This window comes from Peromyscus leucopus, chromosome 7 (genome assembly GCF_004664715.2).
Source record: "Peromyscus leucopus breed LL Stock chromosome 7, UCI_PerLeu_2.1, whole genome shotgun sequence".
NCBI lineage: Eukaryota > Metazoa > Chordata > Mammalia > Rodentia > Cricetidae > Peromyscus > Peromyscus leucopus.
The window spans coordinates 117,824,021-117,844,500 of NC_051069.1; the positions used below are offsets into that span (position 1 = coordinate 117,824,021).

A 20,480-nucleotide genomic window follows, 5' to 3' on the forward strand; every position below is an offset into this window, starting at 1 on the left:
AGATCTCTGTGTGATCAAGGATACAGCCAGCATTGGAGACACACGCCTTTAATCTCAATACCATAGAAGACCTGAAGGACTGTACATACAGGCAGTGACGAGGCAGTCATGTGTTTGGATTACAACCAATGAGAAGGCAGAACAGAAAGACTATATAAAGACAAACACACAGGAAGTAGGTCCCTTTTCAGAGAGGTCTCTTGACTAGCTGCAGCAGGTGGGTAAGGCTCTTAGTTCTGATTTCTTGGCTTTCTTCTTTGCATTGGTTCTGTGTTTCCTATTTAATAAGACGGTTGGTTACATCTACACACAAGCTTCCACTTTGAACCATTCTAAGACAGGCCTGTTCCCAGGAATGACACAGCTCCCTGAGAGCCCTAGGAACCTGGATCCCAAAGTCTCCTTTCTCCTTCCCAAACTGCCCTGCTGTCTCCTCTTAGAAGCTAATTTTCTAGGAGGCCTTGCTGTCCCCATGCCATTCCTTCTATCTGAGCTCCCTTCCATTCTGAGCAACTCAAATCACCTCTTCAGAGTGGTACAGAAGCAGATCCCATAGACTAAAGGCCCAACTTCAATCTCTTAACTCTCATGCACTGCAAGGCTCTACATGGCCACATCTTGCCAATAACATGATTGGAATTGCACTTGAAGCTGCCTCTTATCCTCATGAGGCAAGGACAAGGGGCCTGAGGAACAGAGAACAGGAGATTCGGAGCTGGCTCAACAGCATCACTAAGCATCTGGGCCAGCCTGCATTAGAGGAACACACTCTCTATAGCTGATTTTCATTCCATGCAGTCATCTTACCCCTGAATCATATGTGGGAATGGTAAGAAGAAACTAGACTTAGTCATAAATCCCAAATGAACCATGGCATCAATTACACCCTGGACAAGATGAGTGAACAGTAGCATTGCACATATAGTATAACCATCTGTGAACTGGAACAAGTGGACAATTTCTTGTAGTCATATCAGCTTCTGTTTGGAGAATCTTTGCCTGGTAGAGTAGAACTAAAGAGGGAAGAGGGATATAAGTTCTAAAACTGAATCTTGGCTCCTATATTGCCACTGTCCCCAGGCTGCCAGAACCAGATTCCCATTCTTGCAAGAACTGTATCTTCTCTGATTCTGCAATCTATTTCATGACCTTCTGGTATACCTCTTTTTAAATTCAGGGATACAGTGTTTCTGGTATTTACAGTCTATCTCTATGGGATACAGATACTCTACACATGGTAGTTAAGAAGATGAAGGGCAGAGTGTGTAGACTCTCACATCTGCTATGCCTTTGGCCATCTGAATGCTCACTTGCAGTGTTCCACCATGTGGCTGAGTGGAGGGTTCTGGCCATGACCACACTGCTCCCCTACACCTCTCCTTTAGGATAGGTAGCTCCTGAAGACCAGGGGCAGCCCCAGCATAAGAGGGCTTGGAAAAACTCACCTCGTCCTCTCTACGTAGACTGAGGTGCCTGTCATAGGAAGTCAGTCAACAAGAACATGTCACCGGTGCTAAAGAGTGACAGAAGGACAGTTCTCTGCTCACAGAGGAGGTGCTACTGACACTGGAGAATTCATAGAAGAATTACACTGTAAATGAGACTTCCCAGGATATCTTCTTCTGACTTTATTCACTGACCTCTATCAGAAACATTTCAGCCAAAAGGATGTGGATGGGACAAATGAAATGAAAACGGGTGCTAGCAATATTCTTGTTACTATTAGATTATCTATGAAGTAGAAACAGTCAGGGTTGTATTAAGGTAGATGGAACATCATCTTAAACATCTTACCACAATATTTCTTGAGGTATCACCAAATGCACTGCTTGGTTTGACTATGATGGGCTTTTCTAGGTGTTTGGCCACTAAATCTTCAAATGAAGGTGCAGTGTCACTAGGATCTATGAGCCATGCAGCAACTCTGGGGTCTAGTCCTACAAAACCTGCAACTGTGGAGGAAAAGGTCACTTAGTATTCCCTCAAATCACAAACAATTGTTGCTTTCCAAATATGAAACACAAATGACTGAGCCTGCCAGGACAAATTACTATTTTTAGTTTTTTAGGTCTGTCCATAGTATTCTCCATAGTGGTCATACAGATTTGCCTTCTCTGCTCTTCACCATTTATTTCAACCTAATAGGTATGTTTTGTTCTGGCACACATATTTTTGATGGTTTATAAAGTTGACCTCTCTTGACTTGAGGAACTTTGAGCTGCAATATACACAACCCTGGGCATTTCCTGCCCTGCACTCAGCCATTCCCCAAGGAGCCTGTTACTGTAGTAATGTACATACATAAGCATATCTTATTTAAATGTTACTAATACTTAACATAAGTAAGCAGTAAGACCAACCCACATGTTCATCATAACCATAGTTTAAAAGTGTTTTGTATCAAGTTTTACTTGATACAATTACTCTGTGGGACAATTCGTTATTTTGAAGATAAGTAAAGAGAATGAGCAAAATTTCCATCTAGCAGTGTCCAGTTCAAGTTCACTTAGGCAGATGATAAAGGGATCCTCTCTATAGAACTAGTTAATAAATGAAGAAAATGGAGTGGGGTGACAGCTTAGTGGTCAAAGTGCTTGCCTTGCAAACCTGAGAACCAGAGTTCAAATTCTCAGACCCATGTAAATGTCAGACAGGTGTGGCAGCATGCCTGTATTCTCAGAAGGCAAGAGGTGGGGTTCCCAGAGCAAGCTGGCCTCCAACTCAGAGACCTGAGACCAGTCTCATCTGCCAACTCTGGGTTTGACTGAGACCATAACTTAATGAATAAGGTAAAATACCAATTAAAGATAATTCCCACCATCAACTTCAGGTTTCCACATGCGTGCATATATGTGTGCATGCACCCCCACACATATGTGCCTCCATGCATATAAATATACACACATGAAAACAAAAAAAGTATAATGTATTTTGGATCTTGCCAGGTTGCAATTAAGGAACCTAGAGAATGACAATCAACAGCTTCTACCATCACAAAAAAACAAAAGCATCACAGGACTAGTGTGGGAGCTGGAATACTGTCAGGACAGCTAGTATTACAAAAAGATTACTGCTCACACTGGGGGAGGTGATGGCATTGCCTTGAGCGTGGGATTCTCACACAATTGAAATATTAAAGCTTAATCTTATGTTGTTTGAGATCTGTTACAAAATACTGAGGAGTCGGTGGCTTGAACAATAGAGAGTTTGAAAAACGAAGACAAAAATCAGTTGTATATTGAATCTTGGTCAAGCTGTGATGAGTAATTTTGTGTGTATTAGAAATTATAATTTTTCTCAACATTTTATTAAGAATATTTTAAAACACAGATAACTTGGAAATTTTTTACAGTTAAAACTCAAGGACTCAACAGTGAATGCTTTTGCCATGTTTAGTTTTTTCCTACTCTCTTTCTTTTGGTTTTTAAAGACAGAGTTTCTCTTTGTAGCCCTGGCTGTCCTGGAACTTGCTCTGTAGACCAAGCTGGCCTTGAACTCAGAGACCTGCTGGCCTTTGCTTACTGAATGCTGGGGTTAAAGGCATACACCACGACACCCAGCTATTCCCTACTCTCTTAAAGGTAATAAATGCCCTGCCTTGTTTGATGCTATCTTACTGTAGTTTAATTTTTACTGTCTGTATCCATTGGTGGTAATAATAAAACCCATTGTGACTGTGCTTCATGGGTCATTCTTTCCTACTTATGTTACCAAAGGAGTATAAACTGGCACAAAAGCAAGTATAAACCAAACACATCAGGGGAAGTGCCTTTTCCTGCTCATGGCAGGTGAAGAAACAGCATCTGTGAGACCAGGCACCATGGAGCAGGTGACATGGTGGCCTGACCACCTTTCTAAATCTTAGGGACAATGAGAATGGTGGCTTACCATGCTTCCAACTATCATCTTCATCAAAGAATTGAAGTACTGTTCTCACAAAGTCCTTGGCATTAAAACAAACAACAGGGCATTTACATCTAAGTGTCCAAAACAGCATGTTCCTAGACAAGGGAAAATTCACCAATTTAGATAGTAATTCAAATCTTGGGAAAATGTTGTAATATTAAATAACTAGCTATCCTTATACAACACACACATGTCAGTTAACTAAAGAATCCTGGGAAGTGGGCATTACTTCTTATATACAGTTCATACACTGTGAAGCTTGAACTCAAGGCTTATCTCTGAGCAGAGCTTCTACTCCTGAAGCTCTTATGCAGAGTACACACACTGGACCTGGCCCAAGCTCCTCCAATCATTCTACATCTCAGTATGCCAGGTCTTTCCTTCTGCCATTTCACTGTGCTACTTCTACTCATACTATTGGATATGGCATATGTTCCTTCTTGTCTATTCTTCTCCTCCCAGAACTTGTGCAACCTGCTCAAGGGCTGTTCTGGGCAAGCAGCCCATCCATACACTTTTCACAGAAGGGCCCACTTGTGCTGAACTGTACCATGCTTCCATCATCTCCTGAGCTTCTGCATGTGGGGTAACAGTTAACACTTATCAGATGTGTGCAGATACTAGGCTAACATTTCACAAGGTTACTGCACTAGAACTTAATCACAGTGCTCCAAGGCAGGAACTCTATCCAGTATGTGGATGAAGGGACTTGGGTTCAGAGATGTCACATCTAATAGGTGTTAAGGTTGGGTTCTGATACTTTATCTTGCTAGTGCCAGGAGATAAGCCTTAAACCACCAAACTGTAAGTTCCTCTTCATGGCAGAAATGCAATAATACATTAAAAGAGCTCTTTAAACCAGGAGCCCAGTGAGCATTTACACTGTGATGTGTAATTGGGTTTGGCTTGTCTGCCTCCATTGACAGCACTGATTAGTGTTCTGAAAGTTATGTGGTCTGGCTTTGTTTGTTAGAACAGGAGGCCAAGATGGTAGGGAGGTCAAAGTGCCAACAGCATTGGGTCTTGGCTTAGATAGATTGGGAAGGGAAGGGAAGGAAGAAGTGAAGAATGATAGAAAAATGGGATGTGGGGACCTCCCTGACATATGCTAAAAGACAGATCCAGGGTAAAGAGATCTAATAGCTACACTGCTTTCTCCTAGGAAGACATTTAGGCTTGATGAAGTCTATCATGGTAAGACAAACAACAAAAGGATTTCTTATGGGCTGGGAGATGGCTCAGTGGAAAAAGCACTTGCCACATAAGCATGAAGATTGAAGTTCAGATCTGTTTTAGTTTGCTTTCTGTTGCTGTGATCAAACACCATAACCAAAAGCAACTTGGGAGAAAAGGGTTTACTTAATCTTACAAGTTATAGCCCATCATCAAGGAAAGTCAAGGTAGGAACCTGGAGGCAGAAACTGAAGCGGAGACCCTAGAAGAATGATTGCTTGCTGGTTTGCAGGCTCTTGTTCAGATACCTTTCTTACATAGCCCAGACATACCCTCCCAGAGATGGCATCATCCATAGTGGGCTGTCCCCTCCTATATCAATTAGCAATTAAGAAAATGCCTCATAGACATGGTATGAGTCCAATATGATCAATGCAATTCTTCAGTTAAGGTTCCCTCTTCCCAGATAACCAGATTTATGTCAAGTTGACAACTGAAGCTAACTATGAAGAGAACCCATGTAAATTTTTGTGGCCTGTCTGTAGTCCCAGCACTTGGGAGGCAGTGATTCCCACAGCGAGCTGGCTAGCTAGACTAGTTAGGATAGATGAGCTCCACATTCAGCAAGAGACCTGGTCTCAATAAAAATGCATATACACATGCATGTGTATACATATGCCAACACGTGCACACACTTAGATACACCATATATATGCAAATTTTCTTAAAACATATTTATGTTTTATATATATTCATAAAGTATGATCTAAGTTCATTTTGAATCCTAAATACACTACTATAGAATTGGAACTATTATTCCAGCTTTATAGTACATGAGGGACTATCTTTCCTAGAATTTAACATGCTTCAAAATGATGCTGGATAAATACTATTCATTTGTTCTGTGGCAGTGCTCCTGGGTGTGGGGTCATGAGAGTGAAGGGAAAAAAATCCTATCCTTATCCTCATCAAGCTTAGTAGTGGACGTACAACAAACAAACAAGATTTATGAAGATGGTGACAGGCATTATAGAGAAATATGAAGATAGAGATTGTACACAGTGCTGGGCTAGAGTACTGTTTTATCCAGATGTTCAGAAAAGGCCTAAATGATAAAATAACACATGAGTAAAGATGTGATAAGGTGAAAAAAGTCTAGTTGATGAAGAAAAGCTCTTCACAAAGCTTTAATAAATGTAGAGAAAATTAAAAAGCTAAGTCACTATCATATTAGGCACAATTAAATAAAGTCTATTTGGTACACAATTGCAAAAGTCCAAACAGCATGGCTTGGTCAGAGACCTCTCACAGCATCACAGCATGATGGAGAGACAGAAAGGAACCAGCCAAGGATAGAAGAGGTTGAGCACATGGTGGCCTCACCTCATAACAGTCCATTAGTGTGAAAATTCACTCTTGAAAGACCAGCACTAACCCATTCAAGATGGAGGAGTCCCCATGACCCACTCACCACCTACTGAGTCCCTTCTCTTAAGGGATATCACCTCAAAACAGCCTCCCTCAGGACCAAGCCTTTATTAGCAAAACTGCTTGTAGCACAAAAAACGCACTCAAGCCACATTTTCAGACAGGCATTATCCTTAGTGATACTGAGGACAACTTAGTGTTTCCAGGCAGTGATAACTTATCTCCTATGCTGTACAGGAGGAAACTAGGAACTCTAGTAAAAACCACCTGGAACCCTTTAGTGGCAGTGGGTTTTCAGGATGGCAGATGAAGCTTCCCCTAACATCTCATTGCGAAGTTGTCACAATACTGGAACAGGCTCCCTTGGCATCAGGATGGACCTTCCATTCTGGAAACTATGGGGGAGGAGAACTTGGAGAGGCTTACATTTAAGGTAATAAACAAAGATTTCTGTGGTGATATTTTATTTGTGCTCTAATAAATAAAGCTTGCATGGAGATCAGAGGAAAAAAAGCCAACCACTATATTAAACACAGAAGACAGGCAATGATAGCACACACCTTTAATCCTAGCATTCGGGAAGCAGAGATTCATCTGAATCTCTGTGAGTTCAAGGCCACATTGGGAACAGAGTCAGGTGTGGTGGCACACACCTTTATTCCTAGTACTAGTTAACCATAGAGGTCTGGAGGGCTGTACAGACAGACAGGAAGTGATAGAGCTGAGCAGAAAGAGGAAGTGAGGGCAGGGACAGAAAGGATATAGGTGTAAGTATACAGGAAGCAGCTCTCTCTGGAGGCTGAGGAGTTGCTAAGATCAGGTTGGCTGTGGCTTGTCCTATTCCTCTGATCTCTCAGTTTTCACCCCAATATCTGGCTCTGGGGTTTTTATTAATAAGACCTTTTAAGATCTGTCTTACAGATTTCTTACCTGACAAATACACTGTGTGCCTCTTTCTTTAGGCCCCACGAAGGGAAGTGCTCCGTATGTATGTAGATACAGTGATCTGTGGATGTGGAGACCTCTCCCAGAGCACTACCTCCGGCTGGGGAAATCAGAGGACTGATGTCCAAATGGTTTTTTAGTAACACTACAATTCCTTTAACAGGACAAGTTAAAGTCTGTGAAGACATAGTAATACAAAGTTACAAAATTAAATAGATATATTGCTTTATGAGAGCAAGCTATAAGACAAAGGAGTAACATCTATAATGAAACTTAAAAAAAAAACCATGCCATTTAAGAAATCTGTGCATGTACATGTAAGTTCAGGTACAGACATACCATAGCATACATGTGGAGGTTAGAAGACAAACTTGGGTGTTGTTCTCCATTTTTCACCTTGTTTGAGACAAGGTCTCTCACTGTTTGCCACTGTGTACGCCAGCCCCTGAGCTTCATGTGATTCTCTTGTATTTGCCTCCCATCTTTCCATGCCCTGGGATCCTGGCATCCAGTTTTATATAGGTTCTGGGGATCCACACACAGGTCTTCATGCTTGAACAGTAAGAACTTTGTCTACTGAGCCATCTCTCCATCCCCCAACTGATTTTTCTTTTTAGACAGGGTCATCTATGTAGCCTGGGCTGGCCTAGAACTCCTGCTCTTCCTGCCTTAGCCTCCTGAGTGTTGGGATTATAGGCATGCACTATCACACCTAGAGCTCAACTAATATTTTCTACTCAACAAGATACCTTTCAAAAACAGAAATCAAAGTGTTTGGGGGCCCTGATCCCTGGTCTAGATATTAAATACTTCTTCCTTTCAGAGAAGGGAGTGGTACAGTGGCCTTGATCAGGGCTCTGTGGAGGCCCAGAAGGGAAAGCTATTTCTCTGGCCTGAGTGAAGACCTAACATTCCAACCTAGCCAAAACAAAAGGGTCAATGCAATTGGGCCAGTAAATCAATCACCTGGTGAGGGACCATCTCTCAGGAAGGCAGGTTCACCTTAAGCTATGTTAAATACATAGAAGGAATAATTATCCTTTTAATTGAGATAATGTACTTTTCTTTCCCAGAATTCCCTCCTCCTAGCACACGGAGCCACAGCCATGCAGCTTTATAACTCTGTCCGCTTTTCTTTTCTTTTTAAATGTTTTCACTAATTCTTTGAGAATTTCATACATGCATACCTTATATTTCATATATTCATACCTTATATTTTGATCATACTCACCCCACTGATTCCCCTAACTCCCCCTGGACCCACTTCCATTTCCCACTCTGTCCTGTCCTATTTTTTATTTTTATAACACACTGAGTCCTATTTGGGTTGCCCATATACTCATTGGTGTGGACTATCCACTAGAGTATGGTCGACCTATCAGGGACCATGTCTTTAAAGAAGATTGACTTTCCTTCCCTCAGTAGCCACCAGCTATCAGTAGTTCCTCAGCTAGGGGTAGAAGCTTGGGAACTCCTCCCCATGCACACTGGAATTGTTGGCTGCTTGATCCTGTGGGGGTCTTTTGCTGGCAACCACAGCTGTTATAGTTCAGCAGTGCTATAATCCACATCCAGTCCACTCTGACCTGTAGCTCTTAACCATCTTTCTATCCCCTATTCCATAATGGTCTCTGAGCCTTGGGGGGATTTGCTATGATATAGATGTACCATCTGTGTTGAGAATTCCACAGACACTTATTCGTTGACCTCTAACCAGTTGTGTGTTTTTACATTAACCACTATCCACTGCTCAAAGAAACTTCTCTGATGAGATCTGAGAGCTGCAATTGTCTATACTATAGGTATAGAGATACAAACTAGAGGGCCAGTCCTCTTTTCTGAACTACTTAGAAAAGCATAACTTTCCCTTGCCTCTCCTTTTTTTCTTTTCTTTCTTTCTGTTTGTTTGTTTGTTTTTGTTTTTGAGATAGGGGTTCTCTGTGTAACAGCTCTGGTCATCTTGGAACTTGGAACTTGCTTTGTAGACCAGACTGGCCTAGAACTCATAGAGATCTGCCTGCCTCTGTCTCCCAAATGCTGGGATTAAAGGTGTATGCTGCCACTACCTGGAACTTTTCCCTTTCTTTTTGTCTCTGTTCTAAGCCTGCTTTCCCCATCATTTTGGGATTCCTTTCCATTTTTCTAAAGTCCCTCTCCACCATGTGACAACTTACCCACTATGCAAATGAGCTCCATGCTAGCCTAACTCAAATGACACAGCTTTCTCCTTTCTTCCTCTTCTCTATATCCACCTCTAGGCAGTTGCCAAGATTTCAGTTTTCTTGCCTTTGCGTCTTTCTTTTAAACTAAATTGTCCTTGAGATTAAAAAAAAAAAAGGCTTCCCCACCAAAACAAAACATAAAGAAAGATTCAACACAATTTGGATCAAACCCCCAGCTGGATGGTTGCAGAAATCGATGACATAATGAAATAATGATAAAATTTATATGGAAGTACAAAGGAACCCTGATAGCCAAAATAAACTTGAAAAGGATTAACTCAACTGGAAGATGGAGGAGTCACACTTTCTGATTTCTAAATTTATTACAAACCTCAGTAACCAAGACAGGTTGGTTTCTGGTATAAGACAAACACAAAGATTAAAGAAAAGAATCAAACCTATGGAAATCAACCTTAGAAACTGGGGTGAAGTAGCATATACTTATAATACTAACATTCAGAAAGCTGAAGCAAGAGGATGGTCGTGAGTTTGAGTTCAAGGCCAGCCTGGGGTATATAGTAAAACTTTGTCTCAAACAAAACAGGTATAAAGCAAGGAGGTGGAAACAGAAACCAACCCTTAGATCTACAGCGACCTGATTTTCAAAGAAAGTGTTATGATGGTTAACTTGATTGTCAGCTTGACTGGATTTAGAGCTACCATGGAAACATACCTCTTTACTGTGTCTATAAGGATGCTTTCAGAAAGCCTAACTGAGCAGGGAAGACCTACCCTGAATGTGGGTGACATCATCCGATGCCTGGGGTCCCGGGATGAATACAGTAAAAAGAAGACAGTCCAATAAGACAAGCATTCATCTATCTCTGCTTCCTGTGAATGCAATATGACCAACTATCTCAAGTTCCCGCCACCATGTCTTCTCTGCCATGATGTACTATACTCTCACATTTTGAGCAAAACAAATCCTTCCTCCCAGCTATTTTTGCCAGGTATTTTCTCACAGTAACAAGAAAAGCAATTAATAAAAGCACTAAGAAAAGTAAGCAAGAAAGAGTATTTTCAACAAATAGAGCTAGGATGACTGAATTACTGCCTGCAAAGGGTGAATTTCTGCCCTTATCTCAGCCTGTAAAAAAGCTAACTAGAATGGATCACACAGATTTAGATGTAAGAGCTAAAACTACAAAACACTTAAGAATAAAACTGGGGCAAATCTGCTTGAACTAGGGAAGACAAAGAAGAGAGAGAGAGAGAATTGCATGCACATGAATGTGTGGGTTTATGTGGAAGTCAGAGCAGAATGCCCAATGTCTTTTTCAATTGCTCTTTATGTTATTGCTTTGAGACAGGGTCTCTCGCTGAACTGAGAGATGAGTCTTTTAGCTAGGCTCGCTGACTAGCAGGCACACAGGCTCCCCCCATCTCTGTCTCCCAATGCTGAAGTTACATATATGCAAAGTTGTGCCCTGCTTTCTCTGGGACTGCTGAGGATTTGAACGCTGTTTCACATGCTGGCAGAGCAAGTACTCTTACCCACTGAGCCATCTCCCCAAGTCCCAAACATTCTGAATATGGTAACAAAAGCACATGTTTTTGAGATTCTTTAGACTTAAGGGTTTTTCTTTCTTTTGAAAAGATACTCTCAAGAAATCTGAATGAAAATCCACAGATTGGAAAACTGCAAATCACATATCTTCTAAGAGACTTGAATCATATAAAAAACCATATAAAGAACTCTTACATATCCAAAATAGAAAAAAACCATAAACTAGTTTAAAAATAGGCAAAAACTTGAATTTTACCAAAGAAGATACATGAAGAGCAATAAGTGCATAAAAAAATGCTCAGCGTTATCACTGTTGAGCAAACGCACTTCAGAAGTACAACAGAATACCAGTGTGCACCCACAAGGGTGGCTAGAATAGGAAGACAGATAATTTCCAGCAGGTAGAGAATCTGACACCTCATACTTTACCAGTGGAAGGTGGAGTGGAGCAGTTTATCAGTTGCCTAGAATTGACAGGGACTCTACATTGTCAGAATCATTTACCAAAGCGAGGATGGGAAGGCTTAAAATCTTATTTCTAGCTCTCCTATCGAAATCAGAAAGAGGATTTGTTTTGAAATGAGGTCTCACTGTGTTTCCCAGGCTGATCCCAAATTCCAGCAGTCTCTCAAGTGCTGATGCTACAGGCATGTTTACTAACCTGGTTGGCTCTGAGCTGTGTGGAACCATCCTTATACATCAGTGTCACAACCAGGGCTTCTGCCTGCTTGAGCACATCCATTAGCTGGCCTTTTGCCAAATCATCCAAATATCTGACATCACAGAGCTGTTTTCCAAACACTCTCGTGTCCTTAGAGTTTAGCCAGGTTTCAGCCCCGTCGGTATCTTCTTCCAGTGCTATGTGTTTACTTGCTTTTTCTGGGGAATTACTACATGTAATACATTTTCTTTTAAGAGTCAAGCTCTCCTCATCCTCTTTAGCTGTATTTTCCTCTAGGAAGTGCTTTCTCATACGCTCCATTTTCTGTAAGACTGGAGCTTCCTGGTCACTCTGCGGAATTAAATAACTGGGAAGAGCCAATGAACTGCTCTGTATTTGACCAACAGAGAGCTGACTTGTAAGCTTAGTAATGGAGGACGGAGGAGAGAACTCTATGGATCCTCTTGGTGTCTGGGTTATTAATGACTTAGAATTCTGGAGAAAAAAGGAAAAATTTCATCACAACATGTATTCACAAGATATGTCTATAAACCAAGTGAATTTCTGATACAGCTTATCAGAGATAATGTGAGGACACAAGTTTTACATTATTTATGACCTTTCTCTTTTCTTTTCCTGTGGTGTTTGCTGAACAAATGTTCTCTCACTCACTGAGCCACCCCCAGTCTTAGAACCACACTTTCCAACAAAGCTAGACAGAGTCTTTCTAGACTACACAGCTGGATCCTGGGGCTAGAGCAGGTAAGAGCTCAGAATGTTTCCTCTAGCCTATGTGCTGGAAGTCATTCATCTCAGAAGATAATGAATGAGAGCGAGGCCCGTAATTTACAACTCTAAGTAGAAGCCAGTCATAGAGAAAATGAAATCATAAAAACTACTTGATAATGTTAAGTGACCTATTAAATTAACAAAAATACAGTTCAGCAATCCTGGTCCTCATTCCAGCAATGTGTAATCTATACTGACAGATCCATCCACTAAAAGGAGAAAAACATCTCCCCTCATTTCACTGGATTTGTTTACAATGGTACTTTGTGTTTTAATGTTCATTTCCAAATTTATAATTTATCTCTTGTTTTAGACAACTGTACATTAATATTATTTTAAAAGAAGATGTCTTGGGCTGGAGAGATGGCTCAGCCATTAAGAACACTGGCTGTTCTTCCAGAGGTCCTGAGTTCAATTCCCAGCAACCACATGGTGGCTCACAACCATCTGTAATAAGATCTGGTGCCCTCTTCTGGCCTGCAAGGATACATGCAGACGCTACACTGTATATATAATAAATAAATAAATCTAAAAAAAAAGGGGGGGGGAGCTGGAGAGATGGCTCAGAGGTTAAGAGCACTGAATGCTCTTCCAGAGGTCCCGAATTCAATTCCCAGCACCCACATGGTGGCTCACAACCATCTGCAATGAGATCTGGCACCCTCTTCTGTATACATAATAAATAAATAAATCTTAAAAAAAAAAAGATGTCTTAATACTTGTCCATATACCACAGAAAATTTAACATTTATAGTCATTTTTATTGCAGAGAAATAGTTTATGGTTCCAAGAACAGACTTTTAGTCATAAAATTATATTAATTAAAAATTCTGTGGAGGAGTATTCAAGAAAAGGAATTCAATAAGATTTCAGACTATTGAATATTTTGCTCATATGTTTTTTAAAGGGTGACAGTGGATATCAAATTACCAGAGTGTACTTTGAATCACAGTGGATGTGTTTTAAATTTCATGACAGTTTTTAAAATGTCAATATTAACAATATACTAGAATCATGTTCTTTGCAACGTTAGAAACTTATGATGAATGTTTTAAATTTCAACTTTAAAATATTTCATGAAGTACAAGACTTTTAAAAATCCTAGGGCCAAATAATCAGCTAGTAGTATCAGAGATAGGTCCTGACATTATCTCTACTTTACTACAGGGAGTTTAATTTTAAATTAGGTTGAGGGTTGGCGAGATGACTCACTTGCCACCAAGCCTAGAGAGCTGAGTTAGATCCCTAGGACCCACATGATGGAAAATGATCCAGCTTCTGCAAGATGTCCTCTAACCTCCACATGTGCTCCATGGCATGTGCATCTCCCCCAACAAAAATAAATAAATAAATATGCAATAAAACTTTAAAATATCTTTTGCTAGATATATTACTACTGTATGCCTTTAATGCCAGCACCTGGGATTAAAGCAGAGGCAGGTAGATCTCCGTGAGTTTGAGCTAGTCCAGTCTACATAGTGAGTTTCAGGTCAGCCAGGGCTATATAGTGAGACCTTCTCTAAATAAATAAAGAAAGAAAGAAAGAAATAGCATAAAAAATAGGATCTCAGCAGTGGTGGCACATGCCTTTAATTCCAGCACTTGGGAGGCAGAGACAAATGACTCTCCATGAGTTCAAGACCAGCTTGGTCTACATAGCAAGTTCTAGGACAGAGAAACCCTGTCTTTAAAAAAATAGCAAAAATTAAAAACAAACAAACAAATAAAAATTAGGATAGAATCTGAACAAGCAGTTTGCTCCAGAGTCCATTCTCTCCACCATGAGGTGAACTCTACCACTGTTTCTAACAAGGCTTTCAGTGACATGACTTCTTTTAGAAATGGATGTACAGCCAAAACTGGCTAGCTCACAAACATTTCAAGATCTTTTAAAAATTCTCAGTATCCTTCCATTATTCTCTAAAGCTGGGACCTTCAGTTTGGCCAGCTCCTAATGATCCATTACATTTGAACTCAGACACAATTTTCACACTTCAGAAAGATACCTATCCAGGAATGAAACTGCAACAGCACAAAGCTTGGTTGACTATCCCTCCTCTTGGTCTCAGGGAACATGAAACTAACTGTTATCACAGGCAGCACTTACTGCACACATGGAGCAGATGTGTGGGATCTTTCATCCTCCTCACCACCTGTCCAAATTAAACTATGTGCTATGCAGAATAAGAACTTTTTTTTTAAAGCATTGTATCTGTAGTTTTTAGCATATACCATGATGCTTATTATATATTTGTTAACAAACGAAGATTATCTATTTAGAATTACTCATATTTGCAAACAATTACCTTTGCTTCTAGTGATTGAGTCCTCTCATGTTTAGGTAATACTGAATAATGAACACTGGATTTTTTGGTCACCTTTGAAGCTAAAAAAAATTAAACATTGAAAAATAAATTAAAGAACTAAGCATGCTGGTACATGACTGTAATCCCAACACTTGGGGAGTAAAGGCAGGTGAATCTCTGTGATTTCAAAGCCTGTCTAGTCTATACAATCAGATCTAGAACAGCCAGGGCTGTCTCAAACAAAACAAAACAAAAAATTTACAGAATTAGCTAACCTTTGAAAATGATTCACTATACTATTTAGCCACTATCAACACAATCAAAATGCATAAGACTATTACAGTAATTGTTTACATAAAGTGTCTTCAAATTAACAGAAGTTGAATCTAGATAATTATGAAATACTTATTTGTGATTATTTGGAATTTGCACCTGTTTTTTGTTTATTTGTTTGGTTTTGGTTTTTTTGAGGCAGGGTTTCTCTGTGCAGCCTTGTCTGTCCTGGAACTAGCTCTGTAGACCTCAGAACTCAAAGAGATTTGTCTGCCTCTGCCTCCTAAGTGCTGGGATTAAAGGTGTGCACACTTGAATATTTTAAAAACCCAAAGTTAACATTTTGGAGACATCTTATAAGTACTAAGGGTTTGAGGAAATTGTTAAACTGAATAATACTGCAACAGAATAATCAGGAGCTCAGGAAAACATCACTGATACAAATACCTAATTTAGGTTTTATTTTTAATAATCCTGGGCTGGAGAGCTGTGGAAATGTTTGTAAAATGCTTGCTGATCAAGAATGAGGACCTCAGTTTGATCTCTAAAACTCATGTAAAAAGCCAGGTATGGTGCAAGCTTATAATTCCAGTACTGGTTGATGTGGAGATAGGATCCCTGGGTCTCATTAGCTATCTAGCCTAGCCTAAGTTGGGTCTCAGGTCCCAGTGAGAGACCCTATCTCAAAAAAAAAAAAAAAAGACCAAGCCAAATAACTCCTGAGATTATATTACCTCCACATGCACACACTTGTGCACACACATACAAACTAGCTAACTAGCTAACTTGAGCTGTATGTAAGGGACAGAACTAAGACTCAATCCCAAGCAGTGTGACTGAGACATCTGTGCTCACAGCCACTTTGACAGGTATTTCTGTATACGTGGGCCCACTTGCTCATGTGCTCTTCCAAAGCTCCCCAGCACTCATGGAAAATGGAGCTGATAGAGGCACTGAGAATGGAAAAGGTGAACCCATGCCTGGACCCTGTATTGATTTGGTTCAGATAAATCACTGCATAGTTAGGCATAATAACATGTATCTTTGGTCCAGTTGCTTGGGAGGCTAAGGTAGAAAGGTCACTTGAGGAAGACCAACCTTGGCCACACAGTGAGATAATTTCTCTACCTTTCAGAGCATGGGGAGTTCAGTGTTGCCAACCTGCTACCAAGTGACTGCTCATAAAAGATGATGCCAGTAACCAAGTCCTCTGGTTACTAAATTCAAAGCCACTATGTGTTAGCACTGGGACAGCATGGGACAAAGGCTGATATGTGTTAATTGGCCAAGTCATTCTAATAACATGGCTGTTGGTTGTAGCCTGTGGTGGATGCTCATAGGTGGGAGATACACTTAAGACTATACCATAGACCTAGCCATATGCCTTGCCTCAAAAACTCCCGGTGCCAAGTCTTCTGACCTTTCTTATTCCAGATTGGTAACCTTTGTCTACAGGTCCAAAGTTTTCTAACCTTGGTTTCCCCATCCATACAGCATGGATGGCCAAGTAAATCACCCAAAATTTTATCCCTTGGATTTATCTTCAACATGTCTTTCAGGGTGCCTGAACTGGAATATGATGCATATGCAGTCCATTTTTTTGTGTTTTTTAATATTGAGACAACACATTATAAGCCAAGCCATACACATCTGAAACCAGGCAGCCAGTTCTGCCTACTTGCCTGCTTGTACCCAAATGAAATAAACCACTTCCAGCATACAATAGATTGCTGCTGACCCTCTTTTTATATATATATATATATATATATATTATTTTACAATACCATTCAGTTCTACATATCAGCCATGGGTTCCCCTATTCTCCCCCCTCCCACCCCCCCTTACTCCCAGCCTATCCCCCATTCCCACCTCCTCCAGGACAAGTCCTCCCCCGAGGACTGCAATCAACCTGGTAGACTCAGTCCAGGCAGGTCCAGTCCCTTCCTCCCAGACTGAGCCAAGTGTCCCTGCATAAGCTCCAGGTTTCAAACAGCCAACTCATGCAATGAGCACAGGACTTGGTCCCACTGCTTAGTTGCCTCCCAAACTGATCAAGCCAATCAACTGTCTCACCTATTCAGAGGGCCTGATCCAGCTGGAGAACCCTCAGCCTTTGGTTCATAGTTCATGTGTTTCCGTTCATTTGGCTATTTTTTTCAATAATTGAGTAAAACTGAAATTTATTATAAGCCACAGTCGTCCTAGGGACCTCCATGCTATATATATATAGCCTCTATGGTTCTATGGGTTGTGGTCTGATTGTTCTTTATTTTATATCTAGAATCCACCTATGAGTGAGTACATACCATGACTGTCTTTCTGGGTTTGGGTTACCTCACTCAGAATGATTTTTTCTAGTTCCATCCATTTGCCTGCAAATTTCATGCTTTCATTGTTTTTCTCTGCTGAGGAGTACTCCATTGTGTATATGTACCACATTTTTTTTTCATCCATTCTTCCGTTGATGGCCATCTAGGTTGTTTCCAGGTTCTGGCTATTACAAATAGTGCTGCTATGAACATAGCTGAGCATGTATCTTTATGGTATGAATCAGCATTCCTTGGGTAGATGCCCAAGAGTGGGATGCTGCTGACCCTCTTGATGCTCTGACACAACTTGACAATGTTTGGTGGTTTGGGACTCAAGGTTAGTTGAGTAGTCTCAAGCTCCATTTCCACCAGGAGCTAGTAGCATGGCAGGGGCATTTTTAGTTTAATTTTAATCTTTTAAAATAATTATGATTCTCTGATGGTGATGGCATACATAGCCTTGCTTCGTGTTCTTACAGTTTGTATTATGATTCTCTCGTAAAGACCCTGAAAACTGCACACCTATTTTTTCCCCACCTCTAATACTAGGTCTGTTGGGCTGGCAATGCATATGACACTTATTTCACTGCCTAGACTTCATTGGAACCCCATCTACTTTAGGCCCTACACAAAGCACGTGACTTTTATATCATCCACTGTATGGGATAGAACACATTCACAAATATGGGATATATGCTTTTATTCTTTGCCAATTTTCTATCAGGTTCTGTGCCTTTTTCTTAGTGGTGAGAGGAGTAAAATGCTGTAATCTGTCCTTTACTTACAAGGGGATACCCTACTGCATCCTCTAAGGCTTCTGAATTACTTAGGGTTTATCTCCCACCCATTGAACAGCAAGGCCTCTAATTAACAACACTTCTTTCTTTTCTTTTTTCTTTCTTTCCTTCTTTTTTGTTTTTTGTTTATTTGTTTCTTTGTGTAGCTTTGGCTGTCCTTGAACTCACTCTGTAGACCAGTCTAGCCCCGAACTCACAAAGAAACGCCTGCCTCTGCCTCTCAAGTGCTGGGATTAAAGGTATGCATCACCAGAGCCTAGCTGTAACAAGAAGGTTTATGCTTTGCATCCTAAGTGAATATGAACTTCTTGACTTTCCTTCTGCTTGCAATACTGGAGCTGACCCTGCAAACACTTGGCACAATGCTAAACTTAGTCAGCAGAGGGTGCTGGAGGAACACTGCCAGGGGATGGACACCTTTTTTCAGAACTCTACTCCAGCTTTGGCAGGGATGAAGCTGCTCCCTGTCTGCTACTTAGATCTTTTAGATCTCTTTATATGCCTTGGTAGCTAAAACCCATCTAGTCAATAAAGTTTTAAACATTCCCTGTTCAAATTACCATGTGATTTCTGCCCTGAGTGAACAAAAATACTCTCTTAATAAGCCAAGTTCTACTAGACTAGTTTAACAAAAAGACAAGGAAGGGGAAAGAGACCCAAGAAAGAATAATATTGAACTTATACTATAAGAGTACATATAAACTCTAAAAGTTTCAGATAAAATATGTGAATATGTAAAAAATTTTAAGAAAAAAGTAGGGTAATAGACATTGGGTTTCGTTTTAAATGTCCCTAAAGTATTACAAAATAAACAAGTATGCTATGTTTTTCTAATACAGATGCCCCATGGCATTGCTGTCAAGCAAAAGGACAGTAGGGCCTGGAAAGGGCTTCTGGGCTCTGTATATCTAGATCGCAAAAACTCCAGAACCATAGCTGGGTAGTGGTGGCACATGCCATTAATCCCAGCACTCAGGAGGCAGAGGCAGGTGGATCTCTGTGAATTTGAGGTCAGCCTGGTCTACAGAGTGAGTTCCAGGACAGCCAAGGCTACATTGAGAAACCTTGTTTCAAAAAATAAAAAAATAAAAATAAACACCTCCAGAACCACCCTTTTGGTACCATTTGGTTTTTGCCCTTTATTCAAATTGTACTTTGATAATTGACTCATCTTCCATCTCAACCTACTCTGGTTCTCCTCCCTCTTCCCAAAGTCTTCCTTCCATTAAAAAAAAAATCTATTATGAACACAAGATTAAACATAAAAATATTTTTTTCTGAGTTTGACTTCTTTAACTTAATACGATTTCCAGTTCCATCATTTTCCCTGCAAATGGCAGTTTCATTCTGGCTGAGTAAGACTATTGTGCATATATACATTTTCTTTACTCATTTGTTGATGGGTGTTCCTTCAACCTTAAGTTCTGTTGGCATAGAAGTTTTGGGTTCCAAGGGGGCAGTGCTCCGACAAGGAGAAACAACAAAAATTTCACTGACCTGAAAGCTCAAGACATCCCACTGGCCACTTAGGGTTTCTGATGCTCTTAAACCAACAGGATAAGAAAGGGATAACAGTATTAGGAGGGATGATTGATCCAGATTACCAAGAGGAATTTAGATTGCTTCTCCACAATGGAGGTAAGAAAGATTACATCTGGAATGCAGGAGATCCTTTATGGCATCTCTTGGTGCCACTATGTCCTGTGATTAAAGTCCATGGAAAACTACAACAGCCTAATCCAGAGAGTGTAACAAAGGGCACAGACCTGTCAAGAATGAAGGTATGGGTCACTCCTCTAGGAGAAGAGCCAAGACCTGCTGAGGTGCTTGCTGAGGGTGGAAGAAATACTAAGTGGGTAGTAGAGAAAGGTAGTTATAAATACCAGCTAAGGCCATATAAGCAACTGCAGAAATGAGGATTATAATTGTCATGTTTCTGTCATATTTTGTTAAAATGTGTTTGTACAGATATTTGTGCTTTCTTTCCTCAGTTTATCATGTGCTGTGACATAAATTAAGAGAATATAAGAGGTTATATTTAAGTTTGGAAATTCCCTCAAGTGATATTCTAAAATTAATAATTTGTTTGTAGTTGTACGAGGGATAGTTATAGTTATATCACATTAGGCATAATTATGACCTGGTTAAATATATAATGTGTTTG

The 20,480-nt window shown here is 40.4% G+C and overlaps 1 protein-coding gene across 1 annotated transcript in view; it reads right to left on the bottom strand.

Moving 5' to 3' along the window:
- The window catches only part of Poln (DNA polymerase nu), a 154,366-nt gene that overhangs the window by 115,501 nt on the left and 18,385 nt on the right, over positions 1 to 20,480 (bottom strand). Inside the window, exons 3-7 of the mRNA XM_028870776.2 lie at positions 14,938 to 15,017; positions 11,843 to 12,337; positions 7,438 to 7,628; positions 3,889 to 4,001; positions 1,795 to 1,952 (exon numbers count right to left, since the gene is read on the bottom strand). Of these exons, the coding sequence (XP_028726609.1) occupies positions 1,795 to 1,952; positions 3,889 to 4,001; positions 7,438 to 7,628; positions 11,843 to 12,337; positions 14,938 to 15,017 (1,037 nt within the window). The remainder of the gene's footprint in view (positions 1 to 1,794; positions 1,953 to 3,888; positions 4,002 to 7,437; positions 7,629 to 11,842; positions 12,338 to 14,937; positions 15,018 to 20,480) is intronic.